General features: G+C 47.4%; 4 protein-coding genes and 1 long non-coding RNA gene across 5 annotated transcripts; 2 read left to right on the plus strand and 3 right to left on the minus strand.

Moving 5' to 3' along the window:
• The first annotated feature begins 3,655 nt into the window (after positions 1-3,655).
• Positions 3,656-4,534, plus strand: LOC117858870 (CLAVATA3/ESR (CLE)-related protein 10). The gene has a single exon (XM_034742015.2). The coding sequence runs from the start codon at positions 3,803-3,805 to the stop codon at positions 4,151-4,153; it is 351 nt and encodes a 116-aa protein (XP_034597906.1). The 5' UTR covers positions 3,656-3,802; the 3' UTR covers positions 4,154-4,534.
• A 2,409-nt stretch (positions 4,535-6,943) lies between these two features.
• LOC117857180 (protein RETARDED ROOT GROWTH, mitochondrial) lies at positions 6,944-10,142 on the plus strand. The gene is made up of 7 exons (XM_034739693.2): positions 6,944-7,336; positions 7,504-7,615; positions 7,777-7,936; positions 8,287-8,435; positions 8,533-8,684; positions 9,180-9,294; positions 9,382-10,142. Exons 1-7 carry the CDS (start codon positions 7,011-7,013, stop codon positions 9,517-9,519), a joined length of 1,152 nt encoding a protein of 383 aa, XP_034595584.1. The 5' UTR covers positions 6,944-7,010; the 3' UTR covers positions 9,520-10,142.
• Positions 10,143-10,279: 137 nt separating this feature from the next.
• Positions 10,280-11,699, minus strand: LOC117857183 (early nodulin-like protein 13). Its single transcript, XM_034739695.2, has 2 exons — positions 11,051-11,699; positions 10,280-10,911 (listed from the first exon to the last, which is right to left on the minus strand). Exons 1-2 carry the CDS (start codon positions 11,478-11,480, stop codon positions 10,583-10,585), a joined length of 759 nt encoding a protein of 252 aa, XP_034595586.1. The 5' UTR covers positions 11,481-11,699; the 3' UTR covers positions 10,280-10,582.
• Positions 11,700-13,645: 1,946 nt separating this feature from the next.
• LOC117857181 (chorismate mutase 1, chloroplastic) lies at positions 13,646-17,778 on the minus strand. The gene is made up of 6 exons (XM_034739694.2): positions 17,485-17,778; positions 15,861-16,074; positions 15,687-15,773; positions 14,771-14,914; positions 14,363-14,455; positions 13,646-14,215 (listed from the first exon to the last, which is right to left on the minus strand). Exons 1-6 carry the CDS (start codon positions 17,655-17,657, stop codon positions 13,982-13,984), a joined length of 945 nt encoding a protein of 314 aa, XP_034595585.1. The 5' UTR covers positions 17,658-17,778; the 3' UTR covers positions 13,646-13,981.
• A 474-nt stretch (positions 17,779-18,252) lies between these two features.
• LOC140222996 (uncharacterized) lies at positions 18,253-18,780 on the minus strand. The gene is made up of 2 exons (XR_011898394.1): positions 18,642-18,780; positions 18,253-18,417 (listed from the first exon to the last, which is right to left on the minus strand). It is a non-coding gene; the product is annotated as an uncharacterized lncRNA (long non-coding RNA).
• Between the last annotated feature and the right edge of the window lie 1,895 nt (positions 18,781-20,675).

The following is a 20,675-nucleotide window of genomic DNA, read 5'->3' on the forward strand; positions in this document are numbered from 1 at the left end:
TTATTTAGCAATTAAGCTCTTACTACTCTCTTATTTTTTTAATATTGTAACTCAATACTCATATAGATATGTGTACTTATATTTATTTAGTTGTGATTGATTTTTAAATAGTAATTACTCTACACTTTTTTCATTCACATTCACATTTTTTTCATTTTATATCGCACCATCATATATTGTGTTTAGCATTAAAATTAACATTTTTCGTCGCTTCATCACATATATTAAAAATGGTTTACATGGTGACACCCACCATGTATATATACCTTAAGTTAGTATTTCTATATTAACAATGACACAAGTACATAATATAAATTCATATATTAGTTACTTTTGGACATTTTATGCATGATGAACACATATATAATTAGATTAAGGTTTAGATGTTTACTTTAGGTTATTTTTAGTAACGACATACCATACGTGGGTAACTTAGATACAAATATGGAATAGTAATTGAAGTTATGTTTTGTAATGATATGCATGGGTAAATTAGATGAAGATTATGTGGTTATTTTTAGATTATTTTTTGTAATGGTAGAGCTGGGTAATTTAAATATAGGTTTAGCGATTTACTTTAGAGTATGTTCACAATGATAGCGTTGGGTAACATTGTAGGAAATATAATAGATTGTTAACTATGATTATTAGAGTTTACATGATCGATGTTCGAAGTTTCTGATTTTTGTAATAATTTCTAGAGTTTATATTTTTTTTCTAGCATATCTCATGATAATTAATAATGCGGAGTCTCCAATTAAAAAAATAAGACCACATTGTTACAAAACTGTTACCTAGAGGCTTGTTTACCTCTCATTTATTAAGTATTCTAATACAATACTTATATAAATATATACTTATTATTTTCATTCGATTATGATAGATTTTAGTTTGTAATTACTTATAGTATTTTCATCACATTTATAATCTTTAACTTTTCACTTTGCATCGTAGTTATGTGTTTGAATTTGTTTAACGAACCCAAAGTTTGAGCTACAATTTTAACATAAAAATCTATATCCTCATCACTTCCTCTATTTATTTATAAATGGTGACTACCTTATTATTATATTATATACTGTTAGTGCAAAAAAAATAAGCAATTTAGAATCATATATTGATATACATTGCGTTATATTTTTAATGAAGGTGGTTTTTATTCAAATTCAGAGTTACATGATGCTATTTTTAATAATGACATATGTGGGTAAATAGATGCAAATTTTAATTTATTGTTTAAGTATTAGTGGTGGGCAATTTAGTTACAAATTTAGGGGGTTATTTGAAATTATTTTTATAATGGCATAAGTGGGTAATTTAAATGAAGATTAAGGGGTTATTTTTTATTTATATAATGGTAGAGGTGGGTAATTTAGGTATAGATTTAGAGTGTTACGTCACGCTATTTTCATAATGGCATAGGTGATATTTTTTAAGAAAACATAATAGATCCAATGGCTATGATGATTTGAAACTACCGATTGATGGCTAGGTGTTTTTTTTTGAGAATTTCTAGGATTTCTCTCTTTTTTTTCTAGAATGTCCACCTACGATCCTAGGTAGCATCACTTGGAAAGTTCAAAAGGAGCCTCCAATCACTAATAGTAGTAATTGTACCAGTAGGGTTTTACTACTCCTGTTTCCTTAAAAAAAATCCGAACTTTTGTCGTAGCACGAAGCCAACTGCCAACCTAAGCAATATCCTGACAACATCCAAGATGAAAGTTCGGAACCGGAGTCGTTCCCAGTATCTTGAATTTAAATTGCCACATTTGTTGAATCCTCGAAGATTGCCACAGTTTTTTTTTTTTTTTTTTTGCCTGTTCAACCCCCTCGCAGCGTCACCGCTGGCGATTTTTGGGAGAGGCGGAGCGATAACAAAACCAGCAACCATCGGCTCTGTCATCCATTCAAGTTCTCAAACACGCAGTCAACGTAATTAAGAAAATGCACTTGTGGCTTATTGGGCGCTATTTGGAGAAGAAAACAACGAGTTTGAATAGACGCAATGCAAGAGTACAAATCAAACTACATCATGTAAGGCGTAAGTTATAGTTGACTGAAGAGACTCGAAAGACAAATGTACCTGGAGGTAAGGCAGGTACTAAAGGTGATAAGATGAACATTTTTTTTAAGAGTACTGCAAGAGTTTTACCGATAATTTATTAGAGAGGGAAAAGGAACAACATACAGCCAAATACAACTTCAAGAAAAAGAGGAACAATTCTTCTTCTTTTGCAACAAAAGAGAGATACAACTTGATGGAAAAGTGCCGGGTGAGCGAGCAATGTTTATTGTAGTTCAGTCAATTAATAGGGAAGTTGTATAGGTGCCAATGAAGGATTGCTCAAGGAGCTAAAATTTCAGTTTCAACCAAAACTTGTGACCTGTGAAGCACTTCGAAAAATAAAATGACCAATTGTCCTGGGATAGTAACATTAGTACCGTACAGATTCCGTAAAAAATCAGGACAAAACGTTGTACGTCCTGTATGTACGTCTAGGTCCAGTAATAAACTGTAAAAGGTCAACGAATTTCACAGGACACTTGACAGTACAAATGAACTATTTAAGCCCATGACGTCTCACACCCGCAAAAAGAACTACTTAAGCCCATGGGCCGAATGGAAAGCCGTACGTATATGAGCTTGATGGATGGCTTCAATTTGGGCCTTATGAGTTCGCATGTGAAAAGTTAGGTCCAGTAAAAGGTCAACGAATTTCACAGGACATTTGGCAGTACAAATAAACTATTTAAGCCCATGGGCCGAATGGAAGCCGTACATTATATGAGCTTGTGATGATGGATGGATTGAATTTTGGGCCCAATGAGTTCGCATGTGAAAAGTTTACCTCGCGCACCCGATTAGGAAATGGTGGTTCGGATCACAAGGAATCGTTTTTTTTTTTGAGTAACGGGATCACAAGGAATCGTAGAGATAAGGATAGAACTAATTCAGAATTCAGGGAATTAGAGCATCTCCGAGATGTATAAAAAATAGCTCTAAAAATTTCTAAATAAAATTTTAAAAAATAATTTTTAGACCTTGCCGAAAAACTATTAGGAGGGAAAAATACCTCTTCAAACAACAATTTCAAAATTTTGGTCCAGAAAAGACTAAATTCTTATCCCATCATCATAAAGCTTGATTTTTCTAGTAATTCGTACCCTTTGTTCATAGGTTTTGGGAGCATGGAGTGGAGGCCAAATTTAAGTTCAAGATGGAGTTGGTATTGGACAACGAAAAAGTTGGGAATAGAATTAGACAACTTTTGGTGTATTATTTTTTTAACCTTTGTTCCTAAAACTAACTGTTGAAATTATATATCAAAAATTTTTGGAGATGCTCTTATATCCATCAATCTCTATCCTCCTGCTGAACCCTATCAAATCGCTTCATATACTCTAACAAACTCATAGTATTGTATAATTTGGAAGGTCGTTTTGATGGGGTTGAAACAGCTATGAAAATCGCAAAAAAGAGAGAAAACATGTGTACACTATCGGTGAATTTTTTTTATTTTTAACTAGCCACGGCGCATGGCGCGACTAAAAGAGTCACGCCGTGCAAATAAAGTTGGGATTAGGATGGGGTATTTTTAAAATATCTTTAAAAAGTTAAAAATAAAAAAAAATCATTATCGGTGGACGGTGGTGCGGCGAAGCCGGTCAACTGAAGCTTCGCTTTCCCGGCGGCCGTTTGGCTCTTCTCCGTTTCATGCGCGCCTCGCCGTTGCTATAAAGCCTACCACCCCCAAGCCCCCAACTGCAAGGAGATAGAAAGAGAGGCCGAGCGCCAATTATGAAGCCCTCGCGTTGCCTCTGCCTGCTTTTCCTGGCCTCCATCCTCGTGGCCTCGTCGGCCGTCGTCACCGTGTCGCCGAAGGAGACCGCCGAGGAGAAGAAGGCCTGGGCGGCGCCGGCGCCGGCGGCGGTGGAGCCCGATGAGGCCTTCCTCGCCCGCCTCTGCGACGAGCAGCGGCGCGGGCGGGTCCTCCCGTGGTGCAAGCAGCTGCACGCCAGGCGCCGCGGCGGCGCCCACCACCGCTACCTGCCGATGTCGCCCCCCAGCCGCGACGGCGAGGAGATCGACCCGCGCTACGGCGTGTCCAAGCGGCTCGTGCCGAGCGGGCCCAACAGGCTGCACAACTGAACTGATCGTGCGACGCGCGGCTCCGTGATTGATGCGCGCGCGCGGCCGTCAGTTTTTCTTGCTAGCTAGTTTCCTTATTTCCCTTTCTTTTCTTTTTTCCTAGGATTCTTGCATTGCTAGCTTTCTTTGTGTCATTGGTTTCGTTCAAGCCTAGATTGCTGGAAAGGGTTGACAATGGAGGATGATGCATGCGCCGTGAAGCATACTCGATCGAGCTCGGATCTTCGTTTACCATATATAGATCCAATCTTAGTAGCATGCACTCCATTGATAATGAAGACATGTAGGTTAAAAATCTACCGTAGGTCGGTTGGTTTCTTTTGTAGTGATAATAATGTACCTTAGAGTACTATATACATCTTGCTTGATTTGTCCTTTCAAGTTCTTGTTCATGCATGCGTTGGCTCTTGTTGTAAGCTTGCCGGAAAGGTCAAGTTTCGTGTTCATATCCACGCGCTCGATCTCTCAGACTCCTACTACACGCTTACTGGGCATGTGAGTTTCTGTTCCTGTTCTGCTTAATTTCACTGTGTGTTCTGCAAAGGCAACCACCAGTGTTCTTTGCAGGCTCCGACAGTGGAGTAGTGCTAGTTAATGTGGTCCAGCTCTTCCTGTGATGAAAAAGCCGAGTAGTTCGAGAAAATAACTTCTCACAGCCATTTTGCCTTTGTACTAACTGCTCACTTAACTCCGAGTTGTATTGTAGCAATTGCGTTAATCCCCTTCGATTCAGTTCTCGCGATTTCACGGTGGATAGATAGTGAACGCCTACATTTTAAAGATAGTTCTAAAGATAGAATAGATTTGATCCAAAATTTACTGGTAATGTAGTTACGGCATGTTCCATCACTAATTAAGGTGGCGAGGTGCTTTGTACCAGAATTATTGAAGATCTGATTTCAACTTGCAGCTACAGCCGGCCGTTTTGGTGACTTTTTCAGGCTATTAATGTGTTGTTCAGCCTTCACCGATGCGTGAGATCAGCTGGACAGGCCCTGGTCGACAGTTCGACACTTCCATGAATTGAGGGTAATGGCTGACTCTTTATTCAGGTGTACTAGGTTCCGCACTTTCCAGCTCAATTCAGTCAAGAAAAAGCCGATGTGCAATAAACTGAACTGAGCTGGTGTTCGGAAAGCACTTCACCTTCACTGCAGGTGGTGCAAAACTGCGCTCATCCAATCTCCGTTCGTGGAAAATGCATTCATCCAGTAAGCGCTGGGATCCGTGCAAAGAATAATGCAGGATCAGGGCAGTCCAACGAAATAGTAAACTACTCTTTCAATGCAAACACCACTATTTCATATTTGAATTTTATACTACTCACCTCTTATTATGTCTTAGATGGTGTGTAAAAACTAGGTCTCATGCAAGATTTAGTTTCCTTCTCTTTCTTATCCTAGTTGGTAGCTCATTTAATTTTATGGATACCATTCCGGTCATTAGGTTGGGAGGAACTCAGAACACACTGTGGTTGGTTTTCTTTTTTTTATAAAAGAAAAAGGAACAAAAGGGAAATAGTAGCCCAGCCCTATAAACCATCGTTGCCCATTCGGGCCTGGTCCAGCCTATCCTATACGGGCCATGGCCCAACTCATGAAGCGAAACCAAACGGCGCCACCCGGTTCTTTCGGTGCGGGCCTTCCCTGCGCGCTTGGTCCCGCCCCATTTGCATCGGGCGCGTTTGGCAGCCTGCAACGCCTCAGCCAGACCCACGAGTCAAGGCTCGAGCAAGACAGGTCATATCCATGAAATGCAGAGATGTTAATTAGCAAATATACACCCTATAGTGCTAGTTGGGTTGGGAATTTTTTTGAGCTGCACAGTAAAATGGGCTTACCTTGTATTGAGAAAGTGGTAGAGTTACCACAATCTTCCTCCTCCCAGCACGTGCTGCCGCGCCTCCGGCTGCCACGCGTCGCGGCCTCCTCCCAACACGTGCCACCGCGCGCCACGACCTCCTCCCGCACGCGCCGCAGCGCCACCTCAGCTTCGCCTCGGCACCGCTGTCGCTCGGCCAGCGAGCTCGGCCGCTCGCCCTCGCCGCCGCCGCTTAGCCACGTCCCCCGCCGGAGATTGTCATAGTGGAAGTGGAGTGCGGCTTGGGGGGACGAGATTGCGAGCGCTGGCCGTTGGGATGGAGCTGTGGGCACCTTCTCCTTGTGCCTTCCTCTCCTCCGATCGTGACGGCAGCGGCGGTCGGCTCTTGCGGGGCCCGCCTAGCCTCCCCTTCGTCGTGGTGCTACCGCTCGTCGACCCGGCCCCGCACGACGAAGGTGCTCGCATGTGCTCAATGGTGGGCATGACGGGTGGCTCGGCGATAGGAACAGAGAAGAGGCATCGAGCGTGGGACGAAGACGGAGACAGCCTGCGAGCATGGCGCTGCTGCCAACACCAGGGAGATGCAGATGCTGCCTTGCTCCACCACTTCGGCGGTCGTCGCGTCACCTTTGCGCTCTCCTCCCTCTTGTAGCTGCTCCCCGCCATGACCTGCCAGTCGACGCAGGTGAAGGGGAACCAACAAAGGAGTCGGCGGCGAAGAACAGAGGAAGGTGAGCGTGTTTTGGTGTGTGACGAGAATATACTAAGGATCACCGCAACGAGGCCATCGAGCCTGCATCGCGTGGAATGACCGATTTTAGCGTTTCACGCGGTGCAGCCTGACGGGCCTCTTTTGCATCGCGTGAATCTGGCCTGGGAGGCTAACTAGGATGGCGAACACAGCTGGTTGCACCAACTAGCTGAACCTGGCCCAACCTCCGTCCGGGCCAACATACGAGCCCTTCCTCTCCAAGTCCAGAGCGAGCGGTTCGGCGAAGTTTGCAAGTTGCGGAGCGGCTGCAACTCGCCTTGCCTGATGGGGCGGCTGCGCGCTTTCTGCCGTCTCCGCCGCCTCCTCGCGCCGCCGCCGCCACAAGCACCACCACCGGGTCACTCTCTGGCGCGCGGGCCCCACGCCACTGCCGCCCACGCCTCGCCCTTCTCGAGGCTCTTCTCGTCGGCCTCGGCGGTCGCGGCCGTCGCGCCCCACGAGGCCCGAGACTCGGGTTTCGGCGGCTCAGCGTACTGGGCCTGGATTCGCGCGGCGACGGAGTCGGCTCCGGCGCCCGCGCTTCCGCCGGAGGAGGAGGACGAGGGCCCGGAGCGGTACATCCCCGTCAAGGCCTACTTCCTCTCCACCAGGTAAGCACGCCGCGTCACGCCAACGCTTGCTTGATTGGTGTTTGATGATTTATCTGTGGGGGGAAACGTTGAGTGCTACCGTGCTATTTCGAAGTTGCGCACGCCCAATAGGCCAGCGAACTAAAATGATGGGTTTTCCTTTGATTTTTCTCTCCACTTTGTGGCAGCATTGATCTGAAGAGCATGCAAGCAGAGCATGGTAGTGATATTGTACCTCCATCGACCCGTTTGCTCAACTACATTGCGCTTCGGTACTCCGAATTCCCGCCTGAGATTATGGTTAGTGATTACAGTTTAGCATCACCTTTGTTTGGGGGCCTATTGAAATCTAGAATTAACTGATCTCAGGCACATGCGGGCCCCTTTTGGACATGCTGTTGTGACATTGACCTATGCTGCAGAAATTGATATCCTTGTGATTTTGGTTGATACTTGTGCAGGACATTGGAGTGAAGGACAGCAGATTTTGCTATCGCTATGTGGTTGTTTTCCAATATGGTTCTGCTGTGCTTTTCAACATTGCTGATCATGAAGCTGAATACTATCTTGATATAATTAGGAAACATGCTTCAGGATGGCTTCCGGAGATGAGAAAAGATGGTACGTCCATGCAATTCACTCCCAGTTCATATGTATTATCTGCTAAACTGAGTTCTGTTTGCTGCTTTTTAGTTGTCTCCTTTTCCTGTGTTCCTTGATAACATCAGTATGAACAGAAAACAATCCATTTTGCCTTCTATAATATTCAAAGATACTATTCCATGCATTCTATAGAACTTAACTTAAAGAGAATCATTCCGTGCCTAGGCTGTGCTTTATATGTGTTTTTAAACCTGAAATAAGTTTCCACTGCTTCCCTTTCACTGAGACTGTAATGGTGCTTTGTTGTACAGTCCCAGGAACTGTCCTGCTTAATTTCTCATTGATGGCATCTATTTTGCAATAAACAGATTATGCAGTGGTTGAGAAACCGTCGCTAACAACATGGATGAAAGGAGGTCTTGATTATATAGTTCTTAAAAGTTTAGACACTGATGGGATTCGCATAATTTCAAGTGTTCTTGGTCAAAGTATTGCCCTTGATCATTATATCCGGCAGGTACTGAAATTGAGCAAAGCTAATGATCTTTTGCATGGTGATTGTATCATTAAAACTGTCTAAAAGTTGTGAACTTCTAAAACACTAATGTTGATAGGTTGATGATATGGTTGAGGAATTCACTGAAATTAATCGTGTCATGGAGAAGACTGGCAACTTCACCATGCAGAGAAAGAAGCTCTTTCAACTTGTAGGCAAGGCTAATTCCAATCTTGCAGATGTTATCATCAGACTTGGTCTTTTTGACAGGTATGTCTTGAACACTAAAGCACTATATTCATTTTAGGTTGGCTCCATCTCCTGTACAACATGTATGAAGTTAAATATTTTATGTATGGAAGAATGTGTCGGTATCATTGAGGGATTTTTCTGTAGGATGGAAGGTGTTTAATTCTAGATGCTAGATATTGCTTGCCTATAGACCAGTGTTATGCGCACATGCTATTCACATTTGGAGAAAAGTTATCACGTGGGGTTTATGCTGTTAGTTTGGAGTTTCTTCCACTGCATTGAGTAAAGATTGATGATTTTGATCATCGTACTTAGAAATTGGATATTACTATGTCGCAGTACTCACTGTTTTAAAAGCATTGTGCTTGCCATGCGCAGATTATATCATATTTTTGTTGGCTCTGTTGCATTGACCACATGTTTCTGCTTTGACTCACTGGTTGCTTTTGTAAATGCAATTTTGCTTGTGGGGACATGTACCTTCTGTCATTTAACGACATGAGTTTTCCCCAGGTCAGAAATTGCCTGGAAAAATGCAAATTATGCACAAATTCTGGAGTATCTTCGGGAGGAATATGAACTGAATCAGCGTTTTGGAAGCCTCGACTTCAAACTGAAATTTGTGGAGGTAAGTGCCTTGTGTACTCATTCTTCTATGGTGCAATCTGTTTCTTTTTGAGTTTTCGTTTGTGTTTATAATTTATTGTTGTAACAGCACAACATCCATTTTCTCCAAGAAGTCCTCCAAAATAGACGGTCTGATCTGCTGGAGTGGGGTGTCATAATTCTACTGACTATTGAGATTGCCATCTCACTATATGAAATTGTCAAGGATTCCAACATGATCTCTTGAGGGTTCTCTATCCAACAGATCTGCGGCACTCTTATCCACCTTCACCTAACATCCCGAACCTATCATCTTGTTATGCTAACTCCAGGCTCTCCTGTTCTTAAGAAGAAAAAGGTAAACGAAAAGGAATACTCTAGAGTTCTCCTCTGTCCTGACACACTGCCACTTTTGATCTGTAGCCTTAGATGAAAACAAGTTGGGTATGCTGCCACTTCCTATGATAGCTTACCTTCCTGGGCACTGTGAGCGTTGCATCTTTGAATTTCCTTTTTATCCTTTGATTCCAGTTCACTACTAACGAAAAAAAGTTAGTCCAATTTTCGTATGCCCAATGAATTTCATGGCTGCCATGGTTTTCAAATTTAAGCAGAGTACTAGTTTTCCTTCCAGAATTCATATCAGGTGTTCTTGACACATGCACTTTGCGACATGTGCCAGGTTTTAGTATTTCCATAGGACTGCTACGTCCAATTTTTGGCATGGCTTGAGACCAGCAGGCAGCTGCCAACTGGACCTGATGTAAAGAAAAAAGCTCATACTATAGCTTTATAATTTGTACAAATATGTTTGCGTGGGAAGCCTCCCTTTGGTTTAAATCTAAATTGCACCGTCTATTTCGAATCTTACACCGGTGAGTGACAGTGACAGTGTAATGGTTGAGTCACCATAGGATTTTTGACTTGTAATTACCATGCATTCAACCACAGTTTTGTATGTGGTCTTCTTTCACAGTTAAGCGTAGTTGCCTCAGAGCCATTTTTCTTCTTCCTAGACCGTTACTTGTGTTGGCTTGATTTTCAAACTTCGGACTTTTTTAGAACAAACTTCAGAAGTTCAGTGTATGGTTGGTTAGCAGCTGATGTTCTGTCAAACTGGCAGCTCAGATCATGCAGAAGTTCGTGAAAATCGCCTTAAACCAATCGCTCGTTTTCAGGATTATTTGATATTTCCTTCGACACACGACTACGCTAGCCTGCTAAAACTGGGTACCACGGCAGCAAACAGCTGTAGACTACTACTCTGTCAGGAAGGCCAGCCCGGACCCCCAATGCTTGCGCCTTTCCGTTCACACCCGAAACGGCAACGACCCTAGCAGCAGCAAGGCAGCGAGCCCCACCCACCGCCAGACCCCGGCCGCGGCGCGGGCGCGCGACGCGTGGGACGACGGCGCCATGGCCGGCGGCAGCGGCGCGGGCTGGACGAGCACGGACACCTTCATGCCGTTCCAGCAGTAGCCGCGGCTGCAGATGAAGTAGAACCGGCCGGTACGGTTGAGCTGGAACGGGAAGTTGTGCCCACGGCTGTAGCTCAGGATCGGGCTGCTGCCGTCGCACCTCGCGTACGCCGTCTCGTTCACCTGCACCACGTCGTACCTGTCCTTCTCGTACTCGAAGTCTGCAGCATTGCACGCGCGAGTTCTTTTGGTTCAATTTTTTGTTTGATAACGCGAATCTAGATTATTCATCACACGGACGGCGTCTTGGTGGCGTCAAAAGTTTGAACCGGGAGAGAGAAAAGGGAGATTGGTTAATACCGAGCCAGTCGCCGACGTAGAACTCGTGCCGGTCCGCCCAGTCGGTGTAGTTGACATTGGGTGCCCAGCGCTTGCGGTCGCCGACGACGAGCTTCGCCGCGACGGAGAGGGCCGGAGCCGTCGCGAGGAGGAGCAACACCACGACAAGGAGGCGCGGCGGCGTCGCCATTATTTCTGGAGGCCGAGATGCAGAGCGGAACAGGGGGGTGGCGGCCGCGGCGGCGGGCTGGAATGGAAATGTGGAATTCGTGAATTGAAACGGGCATTTATTTATGGAGTGGAGGAAACGAGATGTGCGTTCCTCTTTGCTTCTCAACTGGTTTTCGTGTAAAAAGAAAGAAGACGGAATTGGTTTCTGAACTGGGTTTTCGCCATGGGTTAATGCATTTCGCGTGACCTGTGGACCTGGGGTCCGCGTATGACATGGCATGCGCGATCAAACCCCCGTGGTTCACCCGACTTTTAGGCCGTGTTTGTATAGGATTCTAGATAGGATTCTAGTCATTTTAATCCAACTAACCTTCCAAACGTTTCGATTCTCATTCGATTCTCCAACAATCTGATTTTCCCCCGAGCGGCAGTTATAACGCGAGACCCACAATCGGGAGAATCGGGCGGAGGAGGCGCTTGCGGGAAAATCCGCTCGATTCCCGAGCGCGACCGCCCATCTTCCCCACGCCATCCCGCTCGTCCGCCGCCGGCCCCTCCTAGCCGGTTCGCGCGCCGCCGCTGGAGGCCCCGCCGACGGCCTCTCCGCGCCCACTAACCTCTGGCGCCTCCGCCTGCTCCAGCCCCAAGCTCCCTCACGCGGCCCGCAGCTTCGGCCGGAGCTCCTCGCTTCAGCCCCCAGCTCCGGCCGACGCTCCCTGCTTCAGCCCCCACCTCCCTCGCGCGGCCCGCAGCTTCGGCCGGTGCTCCCCGCTGCGGCCCCCAGCTCGGCCCGCAGCTCCGGCCGGCGCTCCCCGCTCCGGCCCCTAGCTCCCTCGCTGGCCTGTAGCTCCGGCCGGCGCTCCCGCTCCGGCCCCCCAAATCCGGTCGCCGCTCCCTGCTCCGGCCGGCACTCCCTCGTGCGGCTCCCAGCTCCGGTGTTGTCGGCGCGCCCCCAACTCCTCTGCTGAAGCTCCCCTGCTGAAACGTCAGGGACAAGCCTCTGTGAAAAAAATCGACAATGCCAAACGCTTTGCTTCTCTTGCTAGCGATTCTTGAGGAAGCAAATTCTTGTACAATCAAGCTTCTTGGAAAATCGATTCACAGATAAGCTGAACCAAACACGACCTTAGACGCGGCGGATCGTGCAGGACAGACTTGTGTGGACCTATCACCTATGTGGCCCGGGGAAGCGGGACGGACGCGCGCGCGAGGAAGGCTGAACTAATCATGGAGGATCGGTGGGTGTTGTGTTACAGCCACTGAGGCGCCGCACACCATGCTGTGGTGAGAGCTCTTGAAGGCTGAAGCTGTCAGACGCCGAGTAGCTGCAGGCACTCGACTACTCGAGTCGACGGCGTCGCGAAGCCGCCGGAAGCCAGCGAGCGAGAGGTTCGTCTATGGAGACGCGCATAGGAGTGCTGTCGACGCTCGCGTCGCGGAGAAGGGTGAGCAGGCGCCCGGGAAGCAGCCCCACGAGTAGCGGCGGCGCCGGCGCTCCGGCGAGCGCGAGGCACGGAGCAGAGGAGGCGCGCGTGGAAACCCCCTGCGGCCCTGCCCGGGGTCGGGAGTGGACGGTATTTCATTTACCGTCCACCTCTTGTGCCCTTGACAACCGTCAGATTGGATCCGTACGGCCTAGATTCGACATAAGAGCGATCGGACATGGTTGTTCTCCGCCGTGATGCCCCCCTGCTGGAGGGCGCCGGCAGCCTCACCGCCGGCGGCGGCAGGCGCTTCCAGTATCGTCGTTGCTCGATCGGTGCTGTCGACCTCCCGGCCGGCGTTTGGAGCGACCGCCTCTCTATCGCCCCGCTAATGTCGCCGAGGAAGTCGAGCAGCGCCGGGCGCCAGGTGCTCGGGGCCGAACGCGCGCAGCTGATGGCTCAAGGAATGTCTGGTGCGCCCGCGAGCAGGGCCTCGTCGGTGTGCTCTGGATCGGCACGCTCGCCGGTAGGACAGGTTCGTACTGCCGCCCGTCAGGGCTGCCGTGCCAAGCTGGAGGGAGGTGGGCCGTCGAGGAAGGCGTTGGAGGAATTCTTGATGGCGACGAAGCTCGAGTGAAGTTAACTAAGCTGTCCGTGAATGATGACTGTAAATTTGTAATGTATGCCCATTGGGATGCGAAGGACGAGCTTGCCTCCTTGGCTCCTCCTAGATCTGAATACAAGATTGGGTTACGGAAAGGGGAAGGAGAGGGAGAGGGAGGAAGATGAGAGCGGGGTTCTCTTCGCCGGCAAAAATCCGGTGCTACATATCCGATGGGAGCAGCTGGTCGCTGGTGGCGGAGATGCGCGCGATTCGTGAAAGGGGATAAGCTGTTGTCGTCGTCGTCGCGCAAGCTCGCGAAAGACGAGAAGCCAGCAGAATGACGGTGGTTGGTTAACCCCCCGTGACTCAGATAACAGAGCAGCTAAAACAACACAAAGAAACCACTGTAAACAGATAAGACCGTAAAACAGCGTAACCAGCACCTTAATTCCGAGAACCATTCTTTTTTCGAAGTAACCATTCGGCCTCCGGCTCACAAAGGCACCCCCCACCAACGAAAGTGACCCAGTATTTGCATACAGCATTCAAGCGTTAACAGTACTCACTACATGCACATGCGAGTACGCGACAAACTCCACATGATGATTCTGCATGTTCCTGCCACAACTCCACACACGGTGTATATTCTCCAACCTCCCCAAAAGCGGATACCTACAGACGTTCTGGCTTCAAGTTATTTTTAATGCCAGGGAATTCGAATCTCGGAGTCTAGAGCGGTATAAGCAGCAACACTCAATCCAGCCTCCCAAGCAAGTACGCGACCTGAACCTCCTTGGTTAGCGGCATGATTCTCCTGTACAGCCCGGCGACTATGCTGGGGTTGATCTTGCACACCGGTGGGGCGCCGTTGGCCTCAGCGCCGATGTTCACCTCTTGCCCGAAGATCTTGGCCTTCGCTTCCACCCTGTGCTCGATAGCACGCTCCACAGTCTCGTATGTGAGGAGTTGCATGAGTTGAACAGGGTCCTGAATTGCGCAGAGCACCACAAGAAATAGGCAAATGAGTTGTTTGCAACGGGATCACATTATCGAATTTGATCCGAAACTCTGCAGGCAAAACAAAAAATAGACATAGTAGTTGTAGACATATTTGCACGAAGCAGCAGCACAGACCTGGGCTTTTATGGCAGGCCTGTAAGCTTCAGGGGACTCTTGAAACTTGGCCTCTGCCACAAACTTCCCATAGTGGATTCTTTTAGAGAGTGCCTGAATGGTAAAACAAGGAACAGTGAATAAGCGCCAAACTATACAAATGCAGAATTGCACAAGTCACCAGCGAACATCAGCATAGTAAACCTTGCATGGATTGGTATTGGAAGATGTGGTTTGACTTTGTTTCCTAAAATATATTCTTTTAATCGAATGAAAACTGCAGCAGAGTAAAAGGAACTTTCACAATAAACTAGTTGACTACAACACAAGCAGATGTGCACCCACGGTACTTAAGTGGAGTAAGAGGATTTGACATAAATATCAGCTGTAAGGTGGATTAAGAGGATTTGAAATGAATATCAGCTGTACCTGCAAGAGAGACGTGTCACAGAGAGCACTGGATCCATAATTGCCATCGCTTCCTTCTTTCGCCAACCTTGGAAGAAGTTCATCGAAATACAGCTTCCAAATCTTTTTGTTGATGTTAATAGAATCAGCAACGGGATGCAGAACCTATGCAAAGGATGAGGGTGAAGTATGAATCCATATGAAGTTTACTAACATGGACATAAGATCAGGATATCTCATTAGCATTATGAGCCTTGCAATAGATGACATTCCAAATGCAATGCAGCATAAACAGACGTTTCATGTCACAGATTGATTGTGATGGGCAACAGTGCTTGTGCTTGTACACGACCACAAGATTCATGCAGGTCAAACCATCAAATGATTAAATTGAAGCAAAATGCTAAGTCATCATCAGTGAGTAATACATACAATGCTACTTTCACCTCTGCTTCACCTAAGGTTCCTTGGGAGCTTTTGCATTTACTCAAAGTAAAAAGAGCACATGTTGCAAATGAGAGGCCACCTTTTTTTGAGCTAATAAGAAAAAAAATGACCCTTCGCTTATTTCAACTCAATATGATATGACAGAGAGTTATACAGCTCATTCCATGATATAATGGAGAAAGTAGAGTATCTTAGCAAACAGGGAACATTTTCAATGTCTTGTATCTAAGGTCTGTGGCATTTATTACAATAACGATAGCAGCACACTGCCTGTATGTTGTTCACTAATTGAGAATTGCTCAATATATGAGCCATACAGGCCTTTTAAGTCAGGTGCTAAATAACTGTAACAAAAAACAAAGTCAATTTATCTACCTATATGAAGAAAATGATATATTAGTCTGCAAATAGTGGGCTATATTTCTTATACCGATGAAGAAACTACAAAAATCATCAAGAGAAGCATTTGAAATCCAAGAACATGCATTACCTTTGGGTATTGCATAGGTGGCAACCGCGGCTCAGGCAGATCATCTGGAAAGAATGCGTGCTCATCTGGGCTCTTGTATCTCCCAACCTATATTTAAAAACATCAGCATATTTTATTCTTTTGCAAGTCATGATCAATTATTTTTGTTAAAAAAAGAAACCCAAATGGATTCACCTGCGCATGTAGCTTTTCAGTTTCTCTAACTATGTATTCAACCAAAGATCCTTCAAAACCCTCCATGTGGAAAGAATTGCTATCATATGTATCAGCATTGTAACGGTACTGGGCTCTCTCCAAGAGGCCGAATATGATGCTGTCTTCTAGTCTAATCAAAGTTTGTCTGATGCTATCCAGTGTCAATATTTCACTTCGATCAACCCTCCCTTCCCTAGCAAAAGTGAACAATTAAGAAAAAAGAATGATCAGTTCCTTCAGTATAACCCAAACCAGCTTTAGCAACAAGAAAAAGCAGTCAAAGGATAACATAAGAGAGTCAAGTCTTTCTGCAAAAAGCAACAAGGTTAACATCCATAGTGCTCCATGTCAATTCCCTCAAGATTCCACTTACATTTCTGGAATAGTTTCACCAAAATTCAACGAAGCTTCGTCACAAAGAAATTAGAACATACAAGTTATCAAAGCACACTATTAATTTTTTACCACCAAGTCTCCAGACCTATCATTGGTGGAAGTGATGAACAACATAGCTGGAAATTTCCACAGTATAGTTGCAACAATGTGAACATGTAATGCCTACAGGCTACAGCATGCTTTTGGCTAAAGTCATGACTTCCAAGTCAACTCTACCACCAAATAGTAAGTCATGACTTCAAGTCAACGTCACAGGATATCAACACCACGTCCATTTTTACACAATAGTAAACTCTCTGTTCTTAGAGAAATAATTCAACAAGGAGTTCCCCAACTTCTAGGAGATCAACCCAATCACAGGAAAACAGCCACAATTGCCAATACAATCACCGCAAAACAGCCACAAATTGCCAATTCAATCACCACAAAACAGCCACAAATTGGATGCCTGAATTCACGCAATCATTCTCTAAAGCACAGATGGTTGGATTCAGAAGGACTAGTCTCGGAAACGGAATGGCTAGAACACCAACTCTCCCGATTCATAACCAACGCAAACCCAAATCCGACTCCAGGATCAGCACAGGAAATTACCACACTGCAGCCAGCCGTACGCGCGCAAGCACAAACCTACATACCCTCCCACGGAACCAAGCGCAGCACAAAATAGGCAGAAACTGGATGCCCGAAATCATGCAATCAGTATCTAAATTATGTACGGTCGGATTCATCATCAGGATTAATGCCAGAAACGGAAACACTAGACCACAAACGCTACCAATTGATACACCACAAATCCAAACCCCGCTTCCAGGATCAGAGCAGGAAATTACCACAGTGCAGCCATCCTTACACGCGCAAGTACAAACCTACATACCTCCCCTCCCACGGAACCAAGCGCAACACAAAACAGCCACGAACTGGACGCCCGAAATCACGCAATCAGTATCTAAAGCATATACTGTCGGATTCATCAGGACTAATCTCAGAAACGGAACCGCTAGACCACAAACTCCCCCAATTGATACACACAAATCCAAACCCGATTCCAGGATCAGCACGGGAAATCACCACACCGCAGCCATCCCTACACGCGCAAGCACAAGCCTACACACCTCCCCTCCCACGGAACCTACTACCAAGCGCAGCAACCGCTCGTCACACCAAACGAGTCCCACGAGGAGGAGAACCCAATCGGAGTACGTACTTGGCCACGGGGGTCGCGGAGTTGTTGGCGGTCGCGCGCAGCGCCTTGGTCCCGGTCGCCGCCGAGCCGAGCCCGAAGCCGACGCGGCTCCTGCCCTGCGCTCCTTCTCCCCGGTGCGCGTGCGCGGGCGCGGGCGACGCCGCCGCGGCCTTGGCGGCCAGCTTGAACTCCATCGTCGCCACCTACCGCCCCGCCACGAGCACCTGGAATTCGGGGGTGCTCGCGGGAGGTGGGAGGGAGGGAGAGGCTGGTAGGCCGGGGAAATGCCGGGGGATTTATTTGTAGGTGGTGGGGGCGGCCGGACGGTGAGGAGGGGGGTGTTCGGTCGAGAGGGAGAGGCGACGCGATGGACTTGGAGAAGTAGGTGGGACTTGGTGGGGTCAGGAGTGGGAGGGGGGGGGGGGGGGGGGGGGGGGGGGTGGTGCGGACGGGCCGTAGAGGAAGAGAGGAAGCCAGCCAGCGAGCCAGGCCAGGTCGCCAGGAGGACGGGGTAGGCCGGGAGGGGATGGGGGATCGGAATCGGGGGGCGTCGGCGCGTGGAAAAGTGACGCGCGGCGGGGTCGTGCGGTGGGGTTAGGTTGGGGTGGGGGCGCGCGGGCGTGGCGTGCGTCCCGGTTTGCGGCGGAGCTGTCCGCTTGCTGGCGCGCGACTGGTGAGGGGTCCGTTTGGTACTTCGGGTGGTTGGTCTCGAGCGCTTCCGGATTGGTGAGGAGGCTCCTGTTGTGAACCATTTGGTGATCAACACCAGTACCTATCATTAGCGGTTACTTACCGAAGGGGTCTCGCACCCATTCACATGACCATTTCATCATGTATATGTATACACAAACAGTCCCATACTCTTAACACGTTATCACGCAGGCATGCTCGAACACTAATGAGTTCGGCCACAAGACATTCATGGCGACGATGCAGTTCCTGGCGTCCTGGTCGCTGGAGAAGAACAGAAGCACAAAGTCGATCAATGTCGAATCCAAGACGAACAAGCAGAGATTCGAGCGATGATGAACAAGCACTTCTTGCTGCAGTGCATCACCAGTGGCGTCTTCAGCGACGCCCTTGAACATGTCTTGCCCAACGCCGGCGAAGCATCCATCGACTTCAGAAGGAGAAATCAACATCAGGATTTCACAGATAAGTGACGGCACCGTTCTTACCTTGCAATGTCCGGCGGCGACCGTCGCACGTCTACTCACGATCCTGCGGCAACCCCGCCCGCGGCAAGCCCGCCAGCGCCCCTGCGTCAGCGGTGGCGTGCTCCCACCTGCACCCCAGCAGCCGGCGGCGGCGTCCTTGCACCCGAGACGGCGGCGGCCGATCCAGCGGCGGTGGTCCCAGCAGCACCGGTCCTGCACCGGCTGCGGCCCCGCGCGAGCGGCCTCATCGCCGTACAGCAACGGCTGCCGGACATGCCCGCCCGCACCGGGAAGCAGCGGAGCATGCCTGCACGCTCGCCTGCATCCCTGCGGGAGGCGGCGGTGCCCGCTCGTCAGCGCCCTTGCGGCTGCGGCGGCGGCGCATGCCGGCTTTGGTGGCGTCTTCGCCCGGAGCAGCTCACCGGCAGCAGCGGCGGGTGGCAAGCTCGACCGTCCGAGCCCGCGCCCCACCGGCGGCTGTGCACGACCACTCGCGCCCTTCGATGCTTCGGCAGCGGCGGCGGGTGGCGGTGTCCACATGCACCCGGTACGGCGGTGCTCGAGCCCCGATGGTTCGCACCGCTGGCCGGCGGAGGCGGCCGGGTCCAAAGGCGGCGGCGACGGTCGGACCAGAGGGAGGGGATGGAAACCCTAACCGCTCCTCCTTCATCCTCGCGGACGCATATGGGCCGGCTCAAAGGCCCAATAGGCTTCGGCCGGATGCGGTTCTGGTCTGTAGCCAGCATGGGCTCGCCCCAACGACCATTTCAATTTTTTTCTTTTTCAGCCACGAATCTACATTAAACCCATGCCTTCAATGTATTTTCTGTGCTGAAAATTTAATAGAGTTTATCTGAGTCTGCATAAATATGTTTTAATCCCTGAATTTAACAGTTTTAATATGGTAGAGTAATTTACTCCTATATTTCATCAGACCCAGATATTATGTCTGTTTTATATATGTCTTCCATGCATAGTACTAAACATACATTGTTTGTTGCCTTGTTCATTTGGCAACTTAAAAATTCTCTTAATTAACTCTTAATTAAGTATCACTTAATTAGTGATGGATTTTATGCAAAATAATCAATACATATCTTGAATAATTTATTTGGGATTGGAACACAAGGTGATGGAGTCTTAGACATCGATTGTAATATGTTCATTTTGAATATATTAGCCCAGAGACCATGTCTACTAGCAGCGATATATTCACTAATTACTGAGAGGTCTACATCATGATTTGATGATTACCTACAAAGTAAATGTTTGGAAATTGTAAAATGGTCTTTCATTACCATTATTTATTGTCAAATGGTTATACACAGGGTAGTAGAGCCTTAGGCATTGGCTGCAACTTATTCTTCCAGAATTTATTTTGCCTACTAGCGAGAGATCTACTCTAATGTTTAATTACATGAAGATTATCTAAAAGTGTATATCAACATTGACAATGACACAATTGTTGAGGTTTACACTATTGTGTGATTACCTCCAATTATTCCAAACCACAAGATATGGATTTCAGATTATTTTTGCATCATGATTACAACATTACCTTAGTGATTCTTAATTTACCATCATGTAAATTAATGAAACCTATGATTATGCCTTGGAAGAAAATGACCTCCAACTAACTTTGCATCTCAACGACTATTGGTAGCAATGAGTGAACCCTAGAAGGGATCCTCCGCTCCTAGTCAGATGAAGTATGGTGTTCTCTTTTATTACGGTTCTATTTCCATAAGAAGTTCAAGCATTAATATCTATTGGAATTGAACTGACGTGCTTTGTGGCTTGCTCTCAAAAGAGTGCTATGAACAACAAAAGAACTCATATGATTTCAATTATAAGTTGAACCATGCATGTATGTCTCCAGGATTTTAAAACTGCTATAGACTACAAATCTTGTTGTTCATAATATTTGCTCTAAGTTGAAGTCTCGCAAAATTACGACTATTGTTCTCAACTCATCATACACTGACCTACGTTGAAAAGCTTGATGAATTTCTTTTGAAGCATCATCATTAGTACCACATTGGTATGGAGCTTATC

Source organism: Setaria viridis, chromosome 5 (genome assembly GCF_005286985.2).
Source record: "Setaria viridis chromosome 5, Setaria_viridis_v4.0, whole genome shotgun sequence".
NCBI classification, from domain to species: domain Eukaryota; kingdom Viridiplantae; phylum Streptophyta; class Magnoliopsida; order Poales; family Poaceae; genus Setaria; species Setaria viridis.